We start from the raw sequence: 18,165 nt of genomic DNA, 5'->3' as shown, positions 1-18,165 counted from the left end.
CTTTTCATGTCTGTAATTGCTCTCAGTGAACCTCCGTTTTCGGGAACACCTATAATGAGGCCCTGAGATAGGACCACCAGCTCATGATGCGGAAACTTCAAACACTGTACTTCCACACTGACTAGTCCCTTTTTTCACTGCTTATAGAGTATAAGCAGTGATATCTCATATCGAGGATACACGGAGGGATCAATCAACAGCTGAGCTACGAAACATGAGCCAGTGTATGTAGGCTGTGCACTGAAAGATCAGTGCACTCCTCATCATTACAGTCTACTGTTATCATAGAATACAGGTAAGTGTCTAACTGTGACAGAGTGATGCTGTTGTTGAATGTAGACGGTAAAATCTACACTACCAGTCAAAAGTTTGGACACACCCTCTCATTTAATGGTTTTTCTTTATTTTTACTACAGGCTTTATTTATATGGATACACCGTAATATCATGGGAATGGTTGGGATATTAAAGTCCTGTTTGTGGCACATTAGTATATGTGAGGGGCAAACTCCTCCAGATGGGTGGTGACCATGGTGGCCATTTAGAAGTCGGCCATCTTGGATACAACTTCTGTTTTTTCAATAGGAAGAACAACAATGGTGTGCTTGGTTTCAACGTAACTTTATTCTTTCATGAGTTATTTACAAGTTTCTGACCACTTATAAAATGTGTTCAATGTGCTGCCCATTGTGTTGGCTTGTCAGTGCAACCCTCTTCTCCCACTCTTCACACACTGATAGCAACACCACAGGAGAAATGCCAGCACAGGCATCCAGTATCTGTAGTTTCAGGTGCTGCACATCTCGTATCTTCACACAATAGACAATTGCCTTCAGATGACCCCAAAGATAAAAGTCTAAGGGGGTCAGATCGGGAGACCTTGGGGGCCATTCAACTGGCCCACGACGACCAATCCACTTTCCAGGAAACTGTTCATCTAGGAATGCTCGGACCTGGCACCCATAATGTGGTGGTGCACCATCTTGCTGGAAAAACTCAGGGAACGTGCCAGCTTCAGTGCATAAAGAGGGAAACACATCATCATGTAGCAATTTCAAATATCCAGTGACCTTGAGGTTTCCATTGATGAAGAATGGACCCACTATCGTTGTGCCCCATATACCACTTCAAACCATCACTTTTGTTGGTCCAACAGTCTTGGAGGGATCCATCCAATGTGGGTTAGTGTCAGGCCAATAGCGCTGGTTTTGTTTGTTAACTTCACCATTCACATAAAAGTTTGCCTCATCACTGAACAAAATCTTCTGCGTGAACTGAGGGCCCTGTTCCAATTTTTGTTTTGCCCATTCTGCAAATTCTGTGCGCCGATCTGGGTCATCCTCGATAAGATGCTGCAGTAGCTGGAGTTTGCAAGGGTGCCATTTGTGAGTAGCTAATATCTGCCGAAGGGATGTTCGACTAATGCCACTCTCCAGTGACGTGCGGCGAGTGCTACGCTGTGGGCTCTTGCTGAATGAAGCTAGGACAGCCACTGATGTTTCTTCATTGGTGACAGTTTTCTTGCGTCCACATTTTGGCAAATCCAACACTGAACCAGTTTCATGAAACTTAGCAAGCAGTTTGCTGACTGTAGCATGGGAGATGGGTGGTCTCGTAGGGTGTCTTGCATTGAAATCTGCTGCAATTTTATCTGCGTTCACCAGATATCAACACAATTTCGCTCCTCACGTGTTAATCTCTTCGACATGTCAATGGCTGTGAACAAAGAGAAACTTGTAAATAACTCACGAAAGAATAAAGTTACGTTGAAACCAAGCACACCATTGTTTTTCTTGTGACATTACCAATAAGTCTGATGTGTCACATGGTCCTCTTCCTATTGAAAAAACAAAAGTTGTATCCAAGATGGCCGACTTCTAAATGGCCACCATGGTCACCACCCATCTTGAGGAGTTTGCCCCCTCACATATACTAATGTGCCACAAACAGGACTTTAGTATCACCAACCATTCCCATTTTATTACGGTGTATCCATAGAAATGGCCCACCCTGTACTTTCTACACTGTAGATAAAAAATGAAGTTGTAGCCGCCTTTGACCCCCGGCCTTCTCTCAATAAGCTTCATGATGCAGTCACCTGAGATGGTTTTCACTTCACAGGTGTGCCTTGTCCGGGCTCATCTTCTTAATGGGGTTGGGACCATCAGTTTTGTTGTGCAGCAGTCAGGTTGGTACACAGCTGACAGCCCTATTTGACATGGCAAGAACCAATCAGCTCAGTAAAGAGAAACCACAGTCCATCATTACTTTAAGAACTGAAGCTCCTCCCATCTGGAATTGAGTGCTTGGTGTCTTATTTAGAGGAGTATGGGGTATTGGGCTTGTTGCTTTGTGCTCTCCAGCTCCAGTACAACCATTGCCAGTGCTTGATGGTAATGCCAGAATAAGACCAACTTACTGTCTGCTACAGCTGACCCTTGCCTACAGTTCTGTTCTGTTTTTATGGACAGAATCTGAAGGGGTGAAAGGTCTGGTTATGTAGTTACAAGATCTTGTTTTTACTTTTTGACAATAAAAGTTTTTTGTTGACTTCACTGAGCAACGACCTCCACCTGACACCACAGCAGTTTCTGGTTGAGAGACGTGGGCCAGAGAAAAACTGGCACCTCGAAGTCCGAGGCCATGGTCCTCAGTTCAAAAAGGGTGAACTGTGGTACCTTAATGGGTTACAGTGGCAGAGGTACCCCTCCTCTCAGCTACAGATCAAAGCTCGCCAAACTTGGACAGCTGGCTGGTCTGAAAGTCTCACTTTCTGCTGCCACATTTGGACGGCAGGGTCAGAATTTGATGTTAACATGAAAGAATGGATACACAGTGCCTTGTATGAATGATTCAGGCAGCTGGTGGTGTAATGGTGTGGGGGATACTCTGACCACGTCCGTCCCTTTATGACCTCAGAGCACCCATCCTCTGAGGATGTTTCCAGCAGGACGATGCATCATGTAACAAAGTTCAAATGACTGCAAACTGTTGTCTTGAACATAATAAGTTCACTGTATGCAAATGGTCTCCATATGGTCATCAAATGTCAAAATCAGGAGATTTACATCATTGATGTACTGATACACAATCTCTGAGCACTGTCTCCTTGAATTAGGGCAGTTCTGTAGGCAACAAAAGGCTCCAACCAAATACGAGTCTCTTACATACAGTACGCAGCACAGAGTACAATTCAACCACTCAAGAAACGTCGTAACTTAATTAAAACAGCCATAAGGTTGCATCCACCTAAAAAAGTGAACATTCAAACTGTCATTAAGACGGGATTTTATTGCAGAACCAAAAAAAAGTTTGGTTTCATCAGTCTTGTAAGGTAAGCGGTAGTTGGAAACAGTGACAGGACTCTGTTAAAACACCATCTGATCTGTAGCTCTTCTAGAGCTGTCAGTCATGTCACACAGTCTTTGTCCACAATGTCTCACATTTCCACTATTTCACTTCATTCTCAAGCCTGATTTATAATCCTGTGTTGAATCCCTGTACAGCCTAGATGATGCATTTGCGTGTGCCTTTAAAATTTGAATCAATTTAGCCTATGCATGGACGATGAGCGCTTTGAAAACCACAGAATATATAGTATTGTCTCAACTACATGCAATTACAGCCTTTAATTTTACAGAGGCATTATCCTTATAATATCTTTATACGGCACATTACTACTACGCAGACACAGGCTATGATTTTGGCATTGATTTAATGCAATACAATAAAGGAAGCTTAGTGTGTTACCAGCAGTGTTACCTGCTGATCAATAAAGACCAGCTGTATTCTTCCCACAGTTAACAATGAACGATAGCATAGTGATGCTAATTTGTGATACTCTAAATGATTAATTCCACAGAAACTGGAGCTAAATCATTTTTCCAAATCATTTCTGGCCATATCATATGCAATGTAAATATGTAAAAGAGTAAGAACAGAAAACATGTAGCTGACGTACCTGTCAGGTAAACGATGCTGTCTGACATCAGAGCAGCTGTTAGAAGCATGGAAATTTCCTACGGCAGGAAATCACAAATGTTACACTGTTGCCCCACAACCCAAAATCACAGATCACAACACTGAGAACAGGTGACTAACAGAGGCACCATCAGGCCTCGGAGCGCGTAATCACTTATAGCCGTGACAGATGGTAAACGATGGTGAGCTTTCACACCAATCAATGTTCCAGGCTGAAAGAACAAGAAAACACGGAAAGAAAGCCCAATGATCCGACTCGGAGTTTGTAAATTCATACAAACTGTGTAAAGGTGATTTCCATCTTATGTTTAATTAAAATTTACACAGACAAGCTTTGGTTGGATTTGTGGATACGGTCGTTCTAGGTATGAACTCGAGACTTTTAAAATGCCTTTGAGCACCACTCAGCTACCTTCTCTTCGTGTTCCTTCTCTTCGCTTCTCAAACTGATTCCAGACCAAATTCAGACCCATACTCAGAAAACAGGAGGTGTACAAAAAGCATGACTACACTGTACAAATAACACCAGCTGCAGTTTGTTTGATTTATACCCTGATGATCTCGTCACCTTCCAATAAATCAATTGCTGTTTACCTCTGGATGTGTAGTTTCGTGTGACCAAAGGCTGCACATTTGCATCAGACATTACAGTGACATCAGTGTTTGTTAGTGATAACAGCAACTTGCCCAGTGCATTGATCCATAAATGCTACCTGAGTGTACCTCCTGTTTCACTGAGACACAGATAAGCTCAAAGACTTTATTTTAAACTGTCAAAACTGTTTTTCTGTAATAGAACTACGAAGACTGAAACCAAAAAAGTCCAAATGGCATTTTTAACACAGACAGTAACATGAGTATTGGACACATCACCAGTTTTCTAAAGGTGATAATTCTAACCAGATGTTGGTAACAGGACCTTAAGAGCCTTTGTCAGGAATTCAATGGTTATGGTTCTGCATGCGCCTGAACCTCCCTAACAAGATCAATAACAAAACCGGCTACTGATACCAAATACGGTAAGGTGCAGTCACCAGCCAGCTCCATGGATGACATCAAGTCATTTGCCAGAAGTGAACGAGACATCAAGCCACTGATCCACACCACTAGGATCTACAGCAGGGGTCAGCAACCCTTTTTTTTGTAACGGTATAAACAATGAGAGGTGGTGGATTGGCCAGATGCTGGCCGGTGTGTAAAAATAACTCAGTTGTTTGGTGGTGGTTATGGCGGAGCTTCCACAGATTCAGTAACATTAACAAGTGGTGGAGGCCAGCAGGTGGATGAGGGAGAGGGGAGGCAGGAGGAGAGACCCGAAGCGGCCGCCGGTCCGAGTGTCAGGTGAAGTGCAGATATAAACCAAGTTTAGGTGGAGTTTATTTTCGTTGACTTTTTACTGTCAGTTACAGTAACTCGTACTGCGTGCTAGCTAGCATGACGGAGTTTCTATACAGCTGGGTGGTGCTATGATGTTACTGATAGTGAACTTTATTTTATTCATAAGGTTAGTAGAGTTGCCAACCGCTCCTTAAAAAAATGGAATGGTCCCTCATTCAGAGAAAATATTACACGTTTGGTGTTGAGCTGAGAAGAGAGTTTGCAGTTTGTCCCGAACTTTAGCTAGGATGGAAAAAGACACAAAGCTGGAGTTATTCTGTCGTTACGCTGCAGCTGCCTCTTCTTCTCTCATTCTCTCCTCCTCCGTCTCCCGTTTCTACTTCAATTATGAAACTGATCAATGATCAGCTGATCGTCTCTCTTGTTTGTTTATCGCCCACTTTGCGCCAGAAAGAGGAAACCAGCAGATGTCGCGCTAAACAACAGCAGCACGTTAAAGCTTGATCAGCTGTTGTTAGAATTTATTTAATATTAATTTCTAGTATCAGCTGATGTTTGCTGGAGCCACAGCTGTAAAGCTGCTGGTCATGATATGGTTTGGTTATCTGGTGAGAGGGAAACATGAAGATGAAACCAGGAGATGTCCTTACTGAATCATCAGAGCTGAACAGGTGATGGAGAAACAGGTTTACCTTTTAGGTGACATGAATGAGTTGAAGTTATGAACTGTTTCTGAGAGACAAATAACACCAGGATCCTTTTCTAAGTAGCTGACAGCTGGTAACTGTGCAGGGGCGGGTCTAGCAAAGTGTTGCCAGGGGGCCAGGTAGGGCATTAACAGGGAGAGGGGGGCACAAAGAAATACTTTTCTTTCTTATTCTCATTTAAAATATCTCACTTTTATTAAATAATTATCTGAACCTTCAATTCAATTCAATTCAATTCAATTTTATTTATATAGCGCCAAATCACAACATAAGTCGCCTCAAGGCGCTTCATAGATACAGAGAAAAACCCAACAATCATATGACCCCCTATGAGCAGCACTTTGGCGACAGTGGGAAGGAAAAACTCCCTTTTAACAGGAAGAAACCTCCGGCAGAACCAGGCTCAGGGAGGGGCGGGGCCATCTGCTGTGATTGGTTGGGGAGAGAGAAGGAAGACAGGATAAAGACATGCTGTGGAAGAGAGACAGAGGTTAATAACAGATATGATTCAATGCAGAGAGGTCTGTTAACACATAGTGAGTGAGAAAGGTGACTGGAAAGGAAAAACTCAATGCATCATGGGAATCCCCCGGCAGTCTACGTCTATTGCAGCATAACTAAGGTCATCCGTAAACCAAAGTTTTAATCTGATGTAAAATGTATAGAAATCATACATATACCAACAAGACTATACATCACTGTCACAACAGCGTTTGTTTTCATTCAAAGGCTTTATGGCTTTCCTATAATACCTGGTGGGCCGGTCTCTAGTCAAAATGCCCGGGCTGATTTTTTTGTCCCAGTCCAGCCCTGGGCACGACACGCAGTGACTTAATCTGAGAGGGTGCATTAAAAAATAAATGGCCGCACCAGCGGTGCACATCGCAAATCAGCTCGCACACACACATTAGTTGTGCCGCTTCTTAATGACGGTATCTTAACTAACAACCCCAACTACCAGATTCAACTTGTCATTGGCTAAAAATAACTTAGCCTACTGGTCAGAGGGACGTTGTTAGCTTTCCATATTCCAACACTTCAAAAGCTTCAGGAGCTGTCCGCTCAGCGCAGCATCAGCACCACGGAGATACACGGATACATCCGTAGACTCGAGACACAATGCGTCTTTGGGACTTTCAGGCGTTTGGACCAATGTTTTCTTTTCTGATCAAACCAGAAAGCTTTAATGAGCAGCTGGATTAGTCTCGCATTAACTGGCTGAGTTAATGTCAGTTAATGCAACATCGAAGCAGCTGGACTCCACAGCTGTGCGTGTTCATGGAGCTGCATGTTCACCTGCTGGACATCACTACCTGACAGGTTTAACTGTCTTCAGAACATTGCAGAGGCCTTATTGACATCGTTTGGCTCTACATGTCTGTGTGAGCAGATTTTCTCTCACATGAGTCCTCAGGCAGCCTCTGAATGCTGGACACTCTGAGACCTGTGTCTCTGAGTGGGAGACCAGAGATCACATTAACATGTGTCTCTGTATTAACAAACATGCATTTCTTTCAAAATAGCTGATAACTATTCACTGACAGCTGCCAACATCTGCAAACAAATATAATCCTATAAAGTGGTTCTATATAGTGTCTAACTGTTAATATAGAGCAGGGGTCACCAACACGGTGCCCGCGGGCACCAGGTCGCCCGCAAGGACCACACGAGTCGCCCGCGGGCCTGTTCTAAAAATAGCTCACCATAACAACTTACCAGTAAGCTGCATCTATTTTTATTTTTTCTTGCTATTTTTTTTAATCACAATTGCATTGGCGTTAATTTGTTAGAGATAATATATTAAAAAAATGTTTATTATTAAATATTAGATCATGATCTAATATTTAGTGCTAGCTGGTCTCCACGGAAACAGTTGCCGTGAAGACCAGCAAAGGCAAAGGTGAGGAGATGAGGAAAACATGGCGGAAAAAAGGAAGAAAACATATAATTTTCACAGTGAATGGGAGGAAGAGTTTTTTTTTTTACCACTGTGAAAGATTCATGCGTGTGTCTCATTTGCGGGGCAACTGTGGCAACGGCAAAGCGGCACAACGTGGAGAGACATTTCCGAACGTGTCACACAAGCTACCATGCTAACTACCCAAAGGGCAGCACACTGCGAGCGGAAAAGGCCCGCGAATTAAAGGCAGGTTTGAGCAAACAGCAGTCTTTTTTCACGAGACCGGTGAAAAACTCTCAAAAAGCAACCGAAGCCTCATTTAGAGCTACACATTTCATGATTAAGAAAAAGAAGGCATTTTTAGACGGGGAGGTTTTCAAAGAAGCAATGATGATAATTGCAAAAACTGTGCTTAAAGACGAGAAATATGGAAACGATGTAATCTCCACTCTCTCTGATGTCCAGCTGGGGGCAACTACAATTGTTAGAAGAGTGTCGGCTATGTCCGGGAACTTGGCCGATCAGTTGGATCAGGATCTGGCAAAGTGCAGTTGGTTTAGCATCCAGTGTGACGAGTCCGTCGACAGCAGCAGTACAGCACACCTGATGGTCTTTATCCGGATGGTATTTGATGGTTTCTCCACAAAAGAAGAACTTCTGACACTACTGCCGCTAAAGACAACAACGAAGGGAGTTGACATCTATAACGCGGTGAAGGAGTTTTTCGCGAAGAAAAAGGTACCGTTGGAAAAGCTGGTATCAGTGACTACCAACGGGGCTCCTGCTATGATCGGCCGACATACGGGATTCATCGCTCACTGTAAAGGTGACACAGAGTTCCCAAACTTCCTGCATTACCACTGCATCATTCACCAGCAGGCGTTATGCGCAAAGGTGATCGGCTTCGAGCACGTCATGACTCCCGTCGTGAAGATCATAAACAGCATCCGCTCCAGAGCTAAACAGCACAGAACATTCAAGGTGCTATTGGAGGAGCTGTCAGCTGAATATGGTGACCTGCTACTACATACGGAAATCCGATGGCTCAGCAGGGGACGGATTTTGCTTCGTTTTTTGTCACTTTTGGGTGAAATCAAGGAGTTCATGCAATCCAAAGGGGAAGACACATCTCTGCTGGAGGACACTGAGTGGACACTTGACCTTGCGTTTTTAACAGACATTACTGGGAAACTGAACCATTTGAACTGTGAGCTGCAAGGCAAAGGTAAGACTGTTGCTGACATGATTAGTGCTTTAAATGGATTTAAAGCCCAGATGAACATTTTCTCTGTGCATTTACAGAGAAAAAAGGTGCTGCACTTTCCCTCTGTGCAGATGGTGCTGAAAGACAATGCTTCTGCATCTGAGACTTTTGACAAAGTTGCAGAAAAGTACACTCAAGTCATAAACCGACTTGGTCAAGAGTTTGAGAACAGGTTTTGTGACCTTGATCAGCTTGAGCCATGTGTCTCATTTGTTTCCAATCCTTTCATGAATGTGGACACAACATGCATTGCTGAGCAACTAAGTTCAATGTTCAGCTTGGATGCTGGACAGGTGGAAATCGAAATCGTCAGAAAGGTTGCCGACCCCTGATCTTCAGCAATGACAGGGGCCATAGTACACAACCTGTGCAACACTGTTCACTTCAGGGTTACCAGTTATTTGGATTTTTAAAAGCCAGCTAAGATGCATCGATTTACTCAAACACTTCAGTAACATTTGTGTATTTTATGCTTTGATTCTTGTACAGCTCGACCTTTATTATTGCTGTTTTGTAAAAGCGCATTTTTAAAGTCTTCAACATTTGTCTTGTGTTTTAATCATTTCCTGTAATGCACTTTGTGACCGTCGTCTAAAAAGCACCATAAATCCATTCGTCCAGTGTCCTCACTACACATTTATCAGTCTTTTAAATGTGCTGCATGAATTTATTTGATGTTTGAAAGTTGAATAAGTGCCACTGATTTCTCATCCTTATTCATCGGTAATAGTTTCTTTGCAACAAGCATGAAATATGATATCACTTCCTCTTTTGCACATGTTGTGTGTATTTCCCCAAACTACTAACCAGCATGTGCACGAGTTCCAGAAACGACCGGCTGGATCAACAGTCAACTCTTGTTAGCTGCACTGCGAACTTCAGGGTTGGTCACAGTTTATTCATTTTTTGAGAACAGTTTCCAGAAATGTCTTCAGTGTTTCACTCTCTGCGAAACCATTTTAAAGAAACATCTGCTGGTTATGTGCACGTGCCAGCTTCAGTGTCAGTTTAGAGACGTCACAGCTTCAAATGAAGTTTCTTTTTAAAAAGTTTATTTATTCTCTTTTGTTACAAATGTGTAAAAAAAACAAAAAAACAACATCTTTCACTCTACAACAATGGGGCCCACAGTCACTTCAGCTTCCCATCGCTCCACTTTAAAAAAAAAAAAAAAAAAAGCACATAAACGCAGTCATTTTGCAGTCAGGCGTGAGAAATGAAGCATTGTGCACGTTCCTGCTGACATGCATTACCTGTGGCGTTGTCACTCAGGGCTCGGATCTTTCTCATTCCACAAGTGGACTCACAACAGGTACAGAACTCGTTCTTTCCATCTACAGCCATCCACATACTGTGGGAAGAGTCAGTGTCATGAAAGTCCTCTCGAAAGAATCAATGAATGAAAGATCTTCAAAAACGTTCTCATACCCCTCATAAAATGAGCATGCCTTGTTCTCAATGGTAACTGGGGCAGAAGCTGAGACGGCCTTCAGTAGGCAAGAGATATAAATCTGTTTAAATGAAATTAGGCCTCTTTATTTTAAAGTACACGACAGGGAGCATATATCATCAGCACACACTTACATACCATCCCCTGTAGACCCAAGCTGTGGATCGCGACCTGTAACCGGAGTTTATCAGGCTGAGATCGAGGCATGAACCTGGAAATGGTGTGCTGACCCCCCAGACACCTGTAGGAAAGGCAACACTCACACAGAAGCAGCCACACTCTGTGGGGACATGCTGGTGTGACACTTGAATGACACTCGCACCACACTTAAGGTGGATCAGATTATCAGATCAGGTCAAGCTAAGTGTAGAAAAGAGACTACTGATATAGTGTACTGTATCAAACTGCTGCCCATCCAGAACCTACCCGTCATTTATTAAAGCTTCTCTTCGTCCTGAAGTGAAGTCTGACTTTGTGGTAGTGACGCAGCTGTCCACCAGCACCCTGAGGGGGGTTGGAGTTTGTACCAAGACTGCTGCTTCCATGTGAATGACATCTACCAAAGCATATCTGGTGGACGTTCTCTCAAACTTCCAGTCATCTGAAGCAAAATTAGCCATTAAAGGTTTGCAAAGTCACAGTCGTGTTAATATTGCTGGGACCCACCAGTCATAAGTTTCAGAGAAAAATGCTGCTGTGTCTGTGCTCGCCTGGTAGCTTCACTGGACATCCAGGCAGGATGCTCGGGATCGCTGCTCGCACTGTGCTGCCTGAAATGTCAAAGTTAAGAGCAGTTTTTAGCATCACACCAATCATACTTTAAAAGTACACTAATACTTTAAACCTGCACCAGAAGGCTGTTGCTTTGTCATCCATGAATCTGCTGACAAAGTTATAAGTCACCAACAAACAAAAAGCCTACATACCTGGAACGTGACTGTATAAAAGCTACAGGATTTCTTTGATGCGTGGCTAAAGCATGGAAAGGTTCCATAAAAACATGTTCGACTAATTGCTGTAAAACCGACGGGCCACAGCTACACAGTCAGGTTAAAACAGCGTTGGTTTAAAAATTATTAGATCAGGTCAGTGAGCTTAAACATGCTATGTTGGTTAATATATCACCAAGAGCATCAGCCTGGAAAAAGGAGGAAATATGAAGTGCTAAAACTGCAGTACCAAGACTGGCTACTTTAGGTTGAACCCCGAACTCAGTCCCACACTCACACATTAAAATGTCCAGTTTTACAGCTCAAAGTGTGCCTGGGACAAAAGAGTTTCCACCTTAATAACATTTGTTCAGGGTGATTTTATTTTGAAACTAACGCATCCATCTGGATTTTTCTCTTGTTAAAAGATGGGGCATAATTCAAATCCATTTTATTTATATAGTACCAAATCACAACAGTCACCTCAGGGCGCTTTACACTGTAAAGACCCTACAATAATACAGGGAAAACACCAACACTCAGATGGCCCCCTCTAAACAAGCACTTGGTGACAGTGGGGGGGAAAAACTCCCTTTACCCTTTCCTGGTTTCAGGCTGATGGGAGGAAGACAGGACAAGGACTGAAAGAACTAATGACAGGCCTCAACTCTAAAAACTTTATGTGACCACAGAAGACTTAATAAAAAGGCTTCGACTCCAGATTTTACATGGCGATGTGTTAGGACAGAGTTGGAGTCAGTGTTTAATTAAAGGCTGTTTTGTTGCAACACTATTCCTTTAATAAGGACCACCGTAAACTAAAGTGGGTGTTCAGTCTGTTCCGCATTTCTAGTCACCTCTGGTAGTGGCATTCAAGTCTAATGACAGCACTCTGGCTCCTCGTAATGCCGCTTCTGCCAAACACTTTGGGGTTGTAGGCCAGCGCAAAGGCATAAATGAAGGCATTTTCTGTCAACTAATGAAAAAATACAAAGTGTATTAAAAAAATGAATTTCACTTGTGTTAAAAGGTGATGTAACTGAATGAACAGAATAAAAAGGTTCATACCACTAGCTTGCTACCACAGCTGTGCAGCTCAGATTCAAAAACCAGCACATGAGACGAGTCATCAGTGTCAGTGGCTGAACAACCACCGAGGCTGATTTCTTCTGGCTTTATCAGCTTGCCGAGACCCAGCAAGTCCCGACTCACTTCAACAAAGATCTTACTTTCACCACACCTCACAGCAACGCGGTAGGCTGCCACTGGCTGCTTCAGTTCAAACTTGAAAGGTTTGTTCACCCGATCCACTGGATCTTCTGGAAATTTCCAGGAGAGGGGTTCAAGTGCTTGCTGGTTCTGCTTTGACTGGAGCTTTGCAGCTTGCTGAGCAGACTGACTGGAGTGCACTCTGTCAGGTTCTCCTGGAGCATCAGCTTCAGCCACAGCAGGCCTCTGTGCCTTGATCCCCAAGTGTGTTGGCACATTCAGACTGTGGAATCGAGCGTCACTAAGCCTGACCCATGCAAGTACGAAGCTAAATGCAACAAGCTGCCTGGCCCCCATGGTTGCAAACAGACACAGGTCTGTGCAGCCTTCTTAAGGATGAGCACTGAAGCAGGCTGACTCCTCCCTCTCCCTAATCACCTAAATCTCCTTCCACATGTGTGGATCTCACCCTGGAGGAAACCAAAGAAATTATATTTGTCTTATATTTATGTATTATATCCAATAATTAAGTATATTTATTATATTTATGTTTAGATAGATATTATAGATACTTAAAAACATAACAAATATTCTTGTGCAAAGTACTGATTCAACTTTTTTGCCCAAGTAAAAGTGCAAATGTACAGGCTCTGAAATTCACAGTAAGAAGATAAAAAGTAGCTCTTTGAAGAACGTTTGTACCGGCTGATTTTGTGCAAAGCTAACCGAACCTTGTACTATATTAATATAATAAAATCTTATGAGCACATGGGAATGCAAACTTTATTTCAGAGTAAATTCTGGTTTTAATACTAATGAATGTGCTCAGCTTGATCAGTTATAGAGAACATGAGCAGAGCAAAGAGAGATTAAAAAAAACAAACGGCTCTATTTCCTGTTGTAGTGGGCGGCTTTGCATCCACACCTAAACAGGAAGTGGGATTCAGCAGGTGGAGGAACCCTAAAACTGGTTGTAGTTGCTCAGCCCAGTTAAAAGAAGCTTACAATCATTTCTGCTATGAGCTCCAGCAGATGTGCAGGCTGTGACCATCAGACTGTGCTGCTGCTGCTCTGAGGTGCACTGCTCTTTGTGAATTTACAATTCAAGATGTAAGCAGATGTTTTACAGGCTGACTAAACTTATGACAGATGAGCTCGATCGTGTCCACCTGAGGATTTAAGCTCTTCTTTCAGATACCGTTATATTTTTGTACTTTTTAGATTTGGAGTAATCGTGGGCAGGGATGGTTTCCCTGTTGGAGGTTGACAGTTCCAGGCTCCAGTCACTGATGTGTTTGTCTTTCAAGTCACCTTGAACTCTGCATGCTTTAGAAAATAGGTAAGTATTAGTACTGGACTTCTTTTTTATGAAGGTTTGAACTTTGAGAGTTTAAACAAGAGAGAACAGTGTGAAAATGTTCATGCCTGTCTGAGAAAAGTGTATAAAGTGTGTAGTGACGGGTTTGACAGCCTTAAAACATCTAAAATAATTGTAAAAAATAAAGTTGGCTACTTTGTGGATTTCACCTGTCGTGGGTTATTTTAGGAACTCCCACGATAAGCGAGGGACCGCTGTGGTCGGTCACCTGCAGTTAGCAGGTGTGGGTTGCCTTAATTAGGTGCATCAAGGTATCCTGTTACTCTTGTTGGATGGAGTGGCTGACAAATTTGCTTCGGTGTGTCTAATGAACCTTCTGTAAGCGTCACAGCAGATTCAATTCAATTCAATTCAATGTTATTTATATAGCGCCAAATCACAACATAAGTCGCCTCAAGGCGCTTCATAGATACAGAGAAAAACCCAACAATCATATGACCCCCTATGAGCAGCACTTTGGCGACAGTGGGAAGGAAAAACTCCCTTTTAACAGGAAGAAACCTCCGGCAGAACCAGGCTCAGGGAGGGGCGGGGCCATCTGCTGTGATTGGTGGGGTGAGAGAAGGAAGACAGGATAAAGACATGCTGTGGAAGAGAGACAGAGGTTAATAACAGATATGATTCAGTGCAGAGAGGTCTGTTAATACATAGTGAGTGAGAAAGGTGACTGGAAAGGAAAAACTCAATGCATCATGGGAATCCCCCGGCAGCCTACGTCTATTGCAGCATAACTAAGGGAGGATTCAGGGTCACCTGGTCCAGCCCTAACTATATGCTTTAGCAAAAAGGAAAGTTTGAAGCCTAATCTTGAAAGTAGAGATAGTGTCTGTCTCCTGAATCCAAACTGGAAGCTGGTTCCACAGAAGAGGGGCCTGAAAACTGAAGGCTCTGCCTCCCATTCTACTTTTAAATACTCTAGGAACAACAAGTAGGCCTGCAGAGCGAGAGCGAAGTGCTCTAATAGGGTGATATGGTACTACAAGGTCATTAAGATAAGATGGGGCCTGATTATTTAAGACCTTGTATGTGAGGAGCAGGATTTTGAATCCTGGATTTAACAGGAAGCCAATGAAGGGAAGCCAAAACAGGAGAAATATGCTCTCTCTTTCTAGTGGACAGCTTCAAATACCTCGGAGTTCACATCACGCAGGACCTGTCATGGTCCTGTCACATCAACACCGTGGTGAAAAAGGCCCGACAGTGTCTCTACCACCTCAGACGCTTGAGAGACTTCCAACTGCCCTCCAAGGTGCTCAGGAACTTTTACTCGTGCACCATAGAGAGCATCCTGGCGGGAAACATCTTAACCTGGTTCGGGAACAGCACCATGCAGGACAGACGAGCTCTACAGAGGGTTGTGCGGTCAGCTGAGCGCACCATCCGCTCCGAGCTCCCTGACCTGCACTCAATCTACAGCAGGCGGTGCTGGACCAAGGCCAGGAAGATGGTGAAGGACCTCAGCCATCCCAACAACAGACTGTTCTCTCTGCTGAGGTCAGGAAAGCGATTCCGCTCCCTGAAGACCAACACAGAGAGACTGAGGAGGAGCTTCTTCCCGCAGGCGATACGGTCTCTCAATCACACCACCACACAGTACTGACCCACACATATGGTTCTTACACACACACTGGACTTTCTGGACTTTGTTTTTGCACAACACTGGTCACTATATTCTTCATTTCCGGTTAATACTTGTACAGCTGCTGTTATTGTGTATATATTTATTTATATTTAGATTTCTTCATACATTCTTATATAGTTCTATATTGTGTATTTTGTTGTACAGTTATTTTATTTTCAACTTTAATTTATATATTTTATCTTATTCTTCCCAGTTAAATTTACCCTTCATTCCAATTTGTGTTGTACAGTTATTTCATTTTTAACCTTAATTTATATTTTATTCCTTCCTAGTTAAATTGACCCTTTTTAATTTTTCATATTTATTTCCTATCTTATTCATAGCCTTTTCCTTTTTTGTTTTCTTTAGGTCACGAGCAGTTGTCCAAGCATTTCACTACATATCGTACTGTGTATGACTGTGTACGTGACAAAGAAAATTTGAATTTGAATTTGAATTTGAATTTGATTTAGTCCCTGTCAGGACTCTTGCTGCAGCATTTTGGATCAGCTGAAGGCTTTTCAGGGAGTTTTTAGGACTTCCTGATAATAATGAATTACAGTCGTCCAGCCTGGAAGTAATAAATGCATGAACTAGTTTTTCAGCGTCACTCTGAGACAGGATATTTCTAACTTTAGAGATGTTGCACAAATGGAAGAACGCAGTCTTACATATTTGTTTAATATGTGCGTTGAAGGACATGTCCTGGTCAAAAATGAGTCCAAGGTTCCTCACAGCGTTACTGGAGGCCAAGGTAATGCCATCCAGGGTAAGAATCTGCTTAGATACCATATTTCTAGGCTCTTCAGGGCCGAGTACAATAACCTCAGTTTGATCTGAATTAAGAAGCAGAAAGTTAGCGGCCATCCAGGTCTTTATGTCTTTAAGACATTCCTGCAGTTTAACTCATTGGTGTGTGTTATCTGGCTTCATGGACAGATAGAGCTGGGTGTCATCTGCATAGCAGTGAAAATGTATGCTATGTCTTCTAATGATGCTGCCTAAGGGAAGTAAAGCTGATTGTGCATTTTTGTGGACATTCAGTTGTAGAAAGAGGAACATGGGAGGGAGTTCACGTTCAGATGGGAACCAAAGAAACAAAGACTGACACAGAATTCACTTAGTTCCAGTCTATTGTGAGTCAAGTGCTGAAATTTTTCTAATCTAATAACTTTAATCTCAGCCAAACCGATTTACTCCGGAACAAATAAAACACTGAAAAAAGCCAAACAATAACATTTTTAAGTTATCCGAGTGGCTTACGTATCATGTTTAACCTGAGTAGACCGCAGGGGTCTGAAAACGATGAAGCCGGGAGTCCGCTGCTCTCGCCGGCTCGAGCGACCATTGAACCCCCCGGTCAGCTATCGAGCTGGTGGGTAACAGAAAACGTTGGAGCACTTTTACAAATATGTGGTGTCTTGATAAACTGAGCAGATATTTGAAGTTTACACAGCTACATTCTCCTGAAAATATGTCAACCCTCTCAGGCTTAAATTAAACTTTTTGTTGCTAATGCACAACCAAGTCCTGCAGTGGTACTTCTGAGTAAAAAAAACTCATAAAATATGTATGTGGGGTAATCAGGTTGTTAGCTTTTAACTGTTGCAAATCGGCAACGCCTGCCTCGAGAGGGTTAAAAGTTTATAAGAGTAATATTAATATTAAAACTAAGTAGCTGCCGCCATTGTTGAAAACCGGAATTGGCTGGGCTGCGCTATGAATTCTGGGATATGGTGGGCCACAAAGGACACACCCGACCCATCCTTCAAATCTGGGGGAAAAGAGGACGCATTTGTCGGCCGGATTCGGAGGAGTCTACGAAGTGGGACAGCCTTGGTCATGTCGCTGTGACGTAATCGGTCTACAAATGCGTCCTCGGGAGGATGCAGCCGACGTTGTGGGACACAGCTTATGTCTCTCTCTCTTTCCGTTCCTTGGGTTTCATCTCAGAGTGTGTGTCTGTGTTCCCTGCACTTCCTGTTTCACTTCGATAGTCTCCTGCCTGGTGTGTGTCATGTTCAGTTTTGTTTCCCCCTGCCTGTGTTCCCTTCTGTGGTTTGTTCCCTCGTTTTCCCTTGTGTTATGTCTACATCCTCCTCTGTCCGCTGTGTGTTCCACCACCAGTTTAGTATTTACCACTTTATTCTTTTCCGGTTTGTTCACCTTGATTCCAGCAATAAAGCGGAGTTTAAGTTCGTTCCTGTCTGCGAGTCTGCATTTGGGTCCCATCCTGCCTGCCGCACTCAGCTATTCATGACATAACGTAGAAGAAAACTTGCCAATAGCACAGGTTTGTAGCATTTTGATTAAGACTGCAGGGACTAACTGAATGCAAAGTGAAGAGCATATATGCTATAATTTTCAGTGTTACCACAGTACATCATGG

At 43.0% G+C, this 18,165-nt stretch overlaps 1 protein-coding gene across 1 annotated transcript; it reads right to left on the bottom strand.

The window, feature by feature from the left end:
* Positions 1-10,224: 10,224 nt before the first annotated feature.
* LOC113036368 (zona pellucida sperm-binding protein 3-like) lies at positions 10,225-13,162 on the bottom strand. Its single transcript, XM_026192688.2, has 8 exons — positions 12,637-13,162; positions 12,426-12,544; positions 11,306-11,409; positions 11,066-11,240; positions 10,778-10,880; positions 10,618-10,700; positions 10,443-10,540; positions 10,225-10,344 (listed from the first exon to the last, which is right to left on the bottom strand). The coding sequence occupies exons 1-8, from the start codon at positions 13,132-13,134 to the stop codon at positions 10,295-10,297; spliced, it is 1,230 nt and encodes a 409-aa protein (XP_026048473.2). The 5' UTR covers positions 13,135-13,162; the 3' UTR covers positions 10,225-10,294.
* Positions 13,163-18,165: the final 5,003 nt, after the last annotated feature.

Source organism: Astatotilapia calliptera, chromosome 14, assembly GCF_964374335.1.
Source record: "Astatotilapia calliptera chromosome 14, fAstCal68.1, whole genome shotgun sequence".
Classification (NCBI taxonomy): Eukaryota; Metazoa; Chordata; class Actinopteri; order Cichliformes; family Cichlidae; genus Astatotilapia; species Astatotilapia calliptera.
The sequence above is the reverse complement of the archived record's forward strand: the minus strand, read 5'-3'. Positions and strand labels throughout refer to the sequence as shown.

What these genes read in the sequence shown, in the direction of transcription:
- LOC113036368 (XM_026192688.2), bottom strand. Translation starts at nt 13,134, where the DNA reads ATGGGGGCCAGGCAGCTTGTTGCATTTAGCTTCGTACTTGCATGGGTC. An exon ending in GAAGCTTTAATAAATGACGG is followed by an intron (nt 10,881 to 11,065) that starts GTAGGTTCTGGA and finishes CCTTTCCTACAG; the next exon opens with GTGTCTGGGGGGTCAGCACA. An exon ending in CCTGAGTGACAACGCCACAG is followed by an intron (nt 10,345 to 10,442) that starts GTAATGCATGTC and finishes TTTTTTTTAAAG; the next exon opens with TGGAGCGATGGGAAGCTGAA.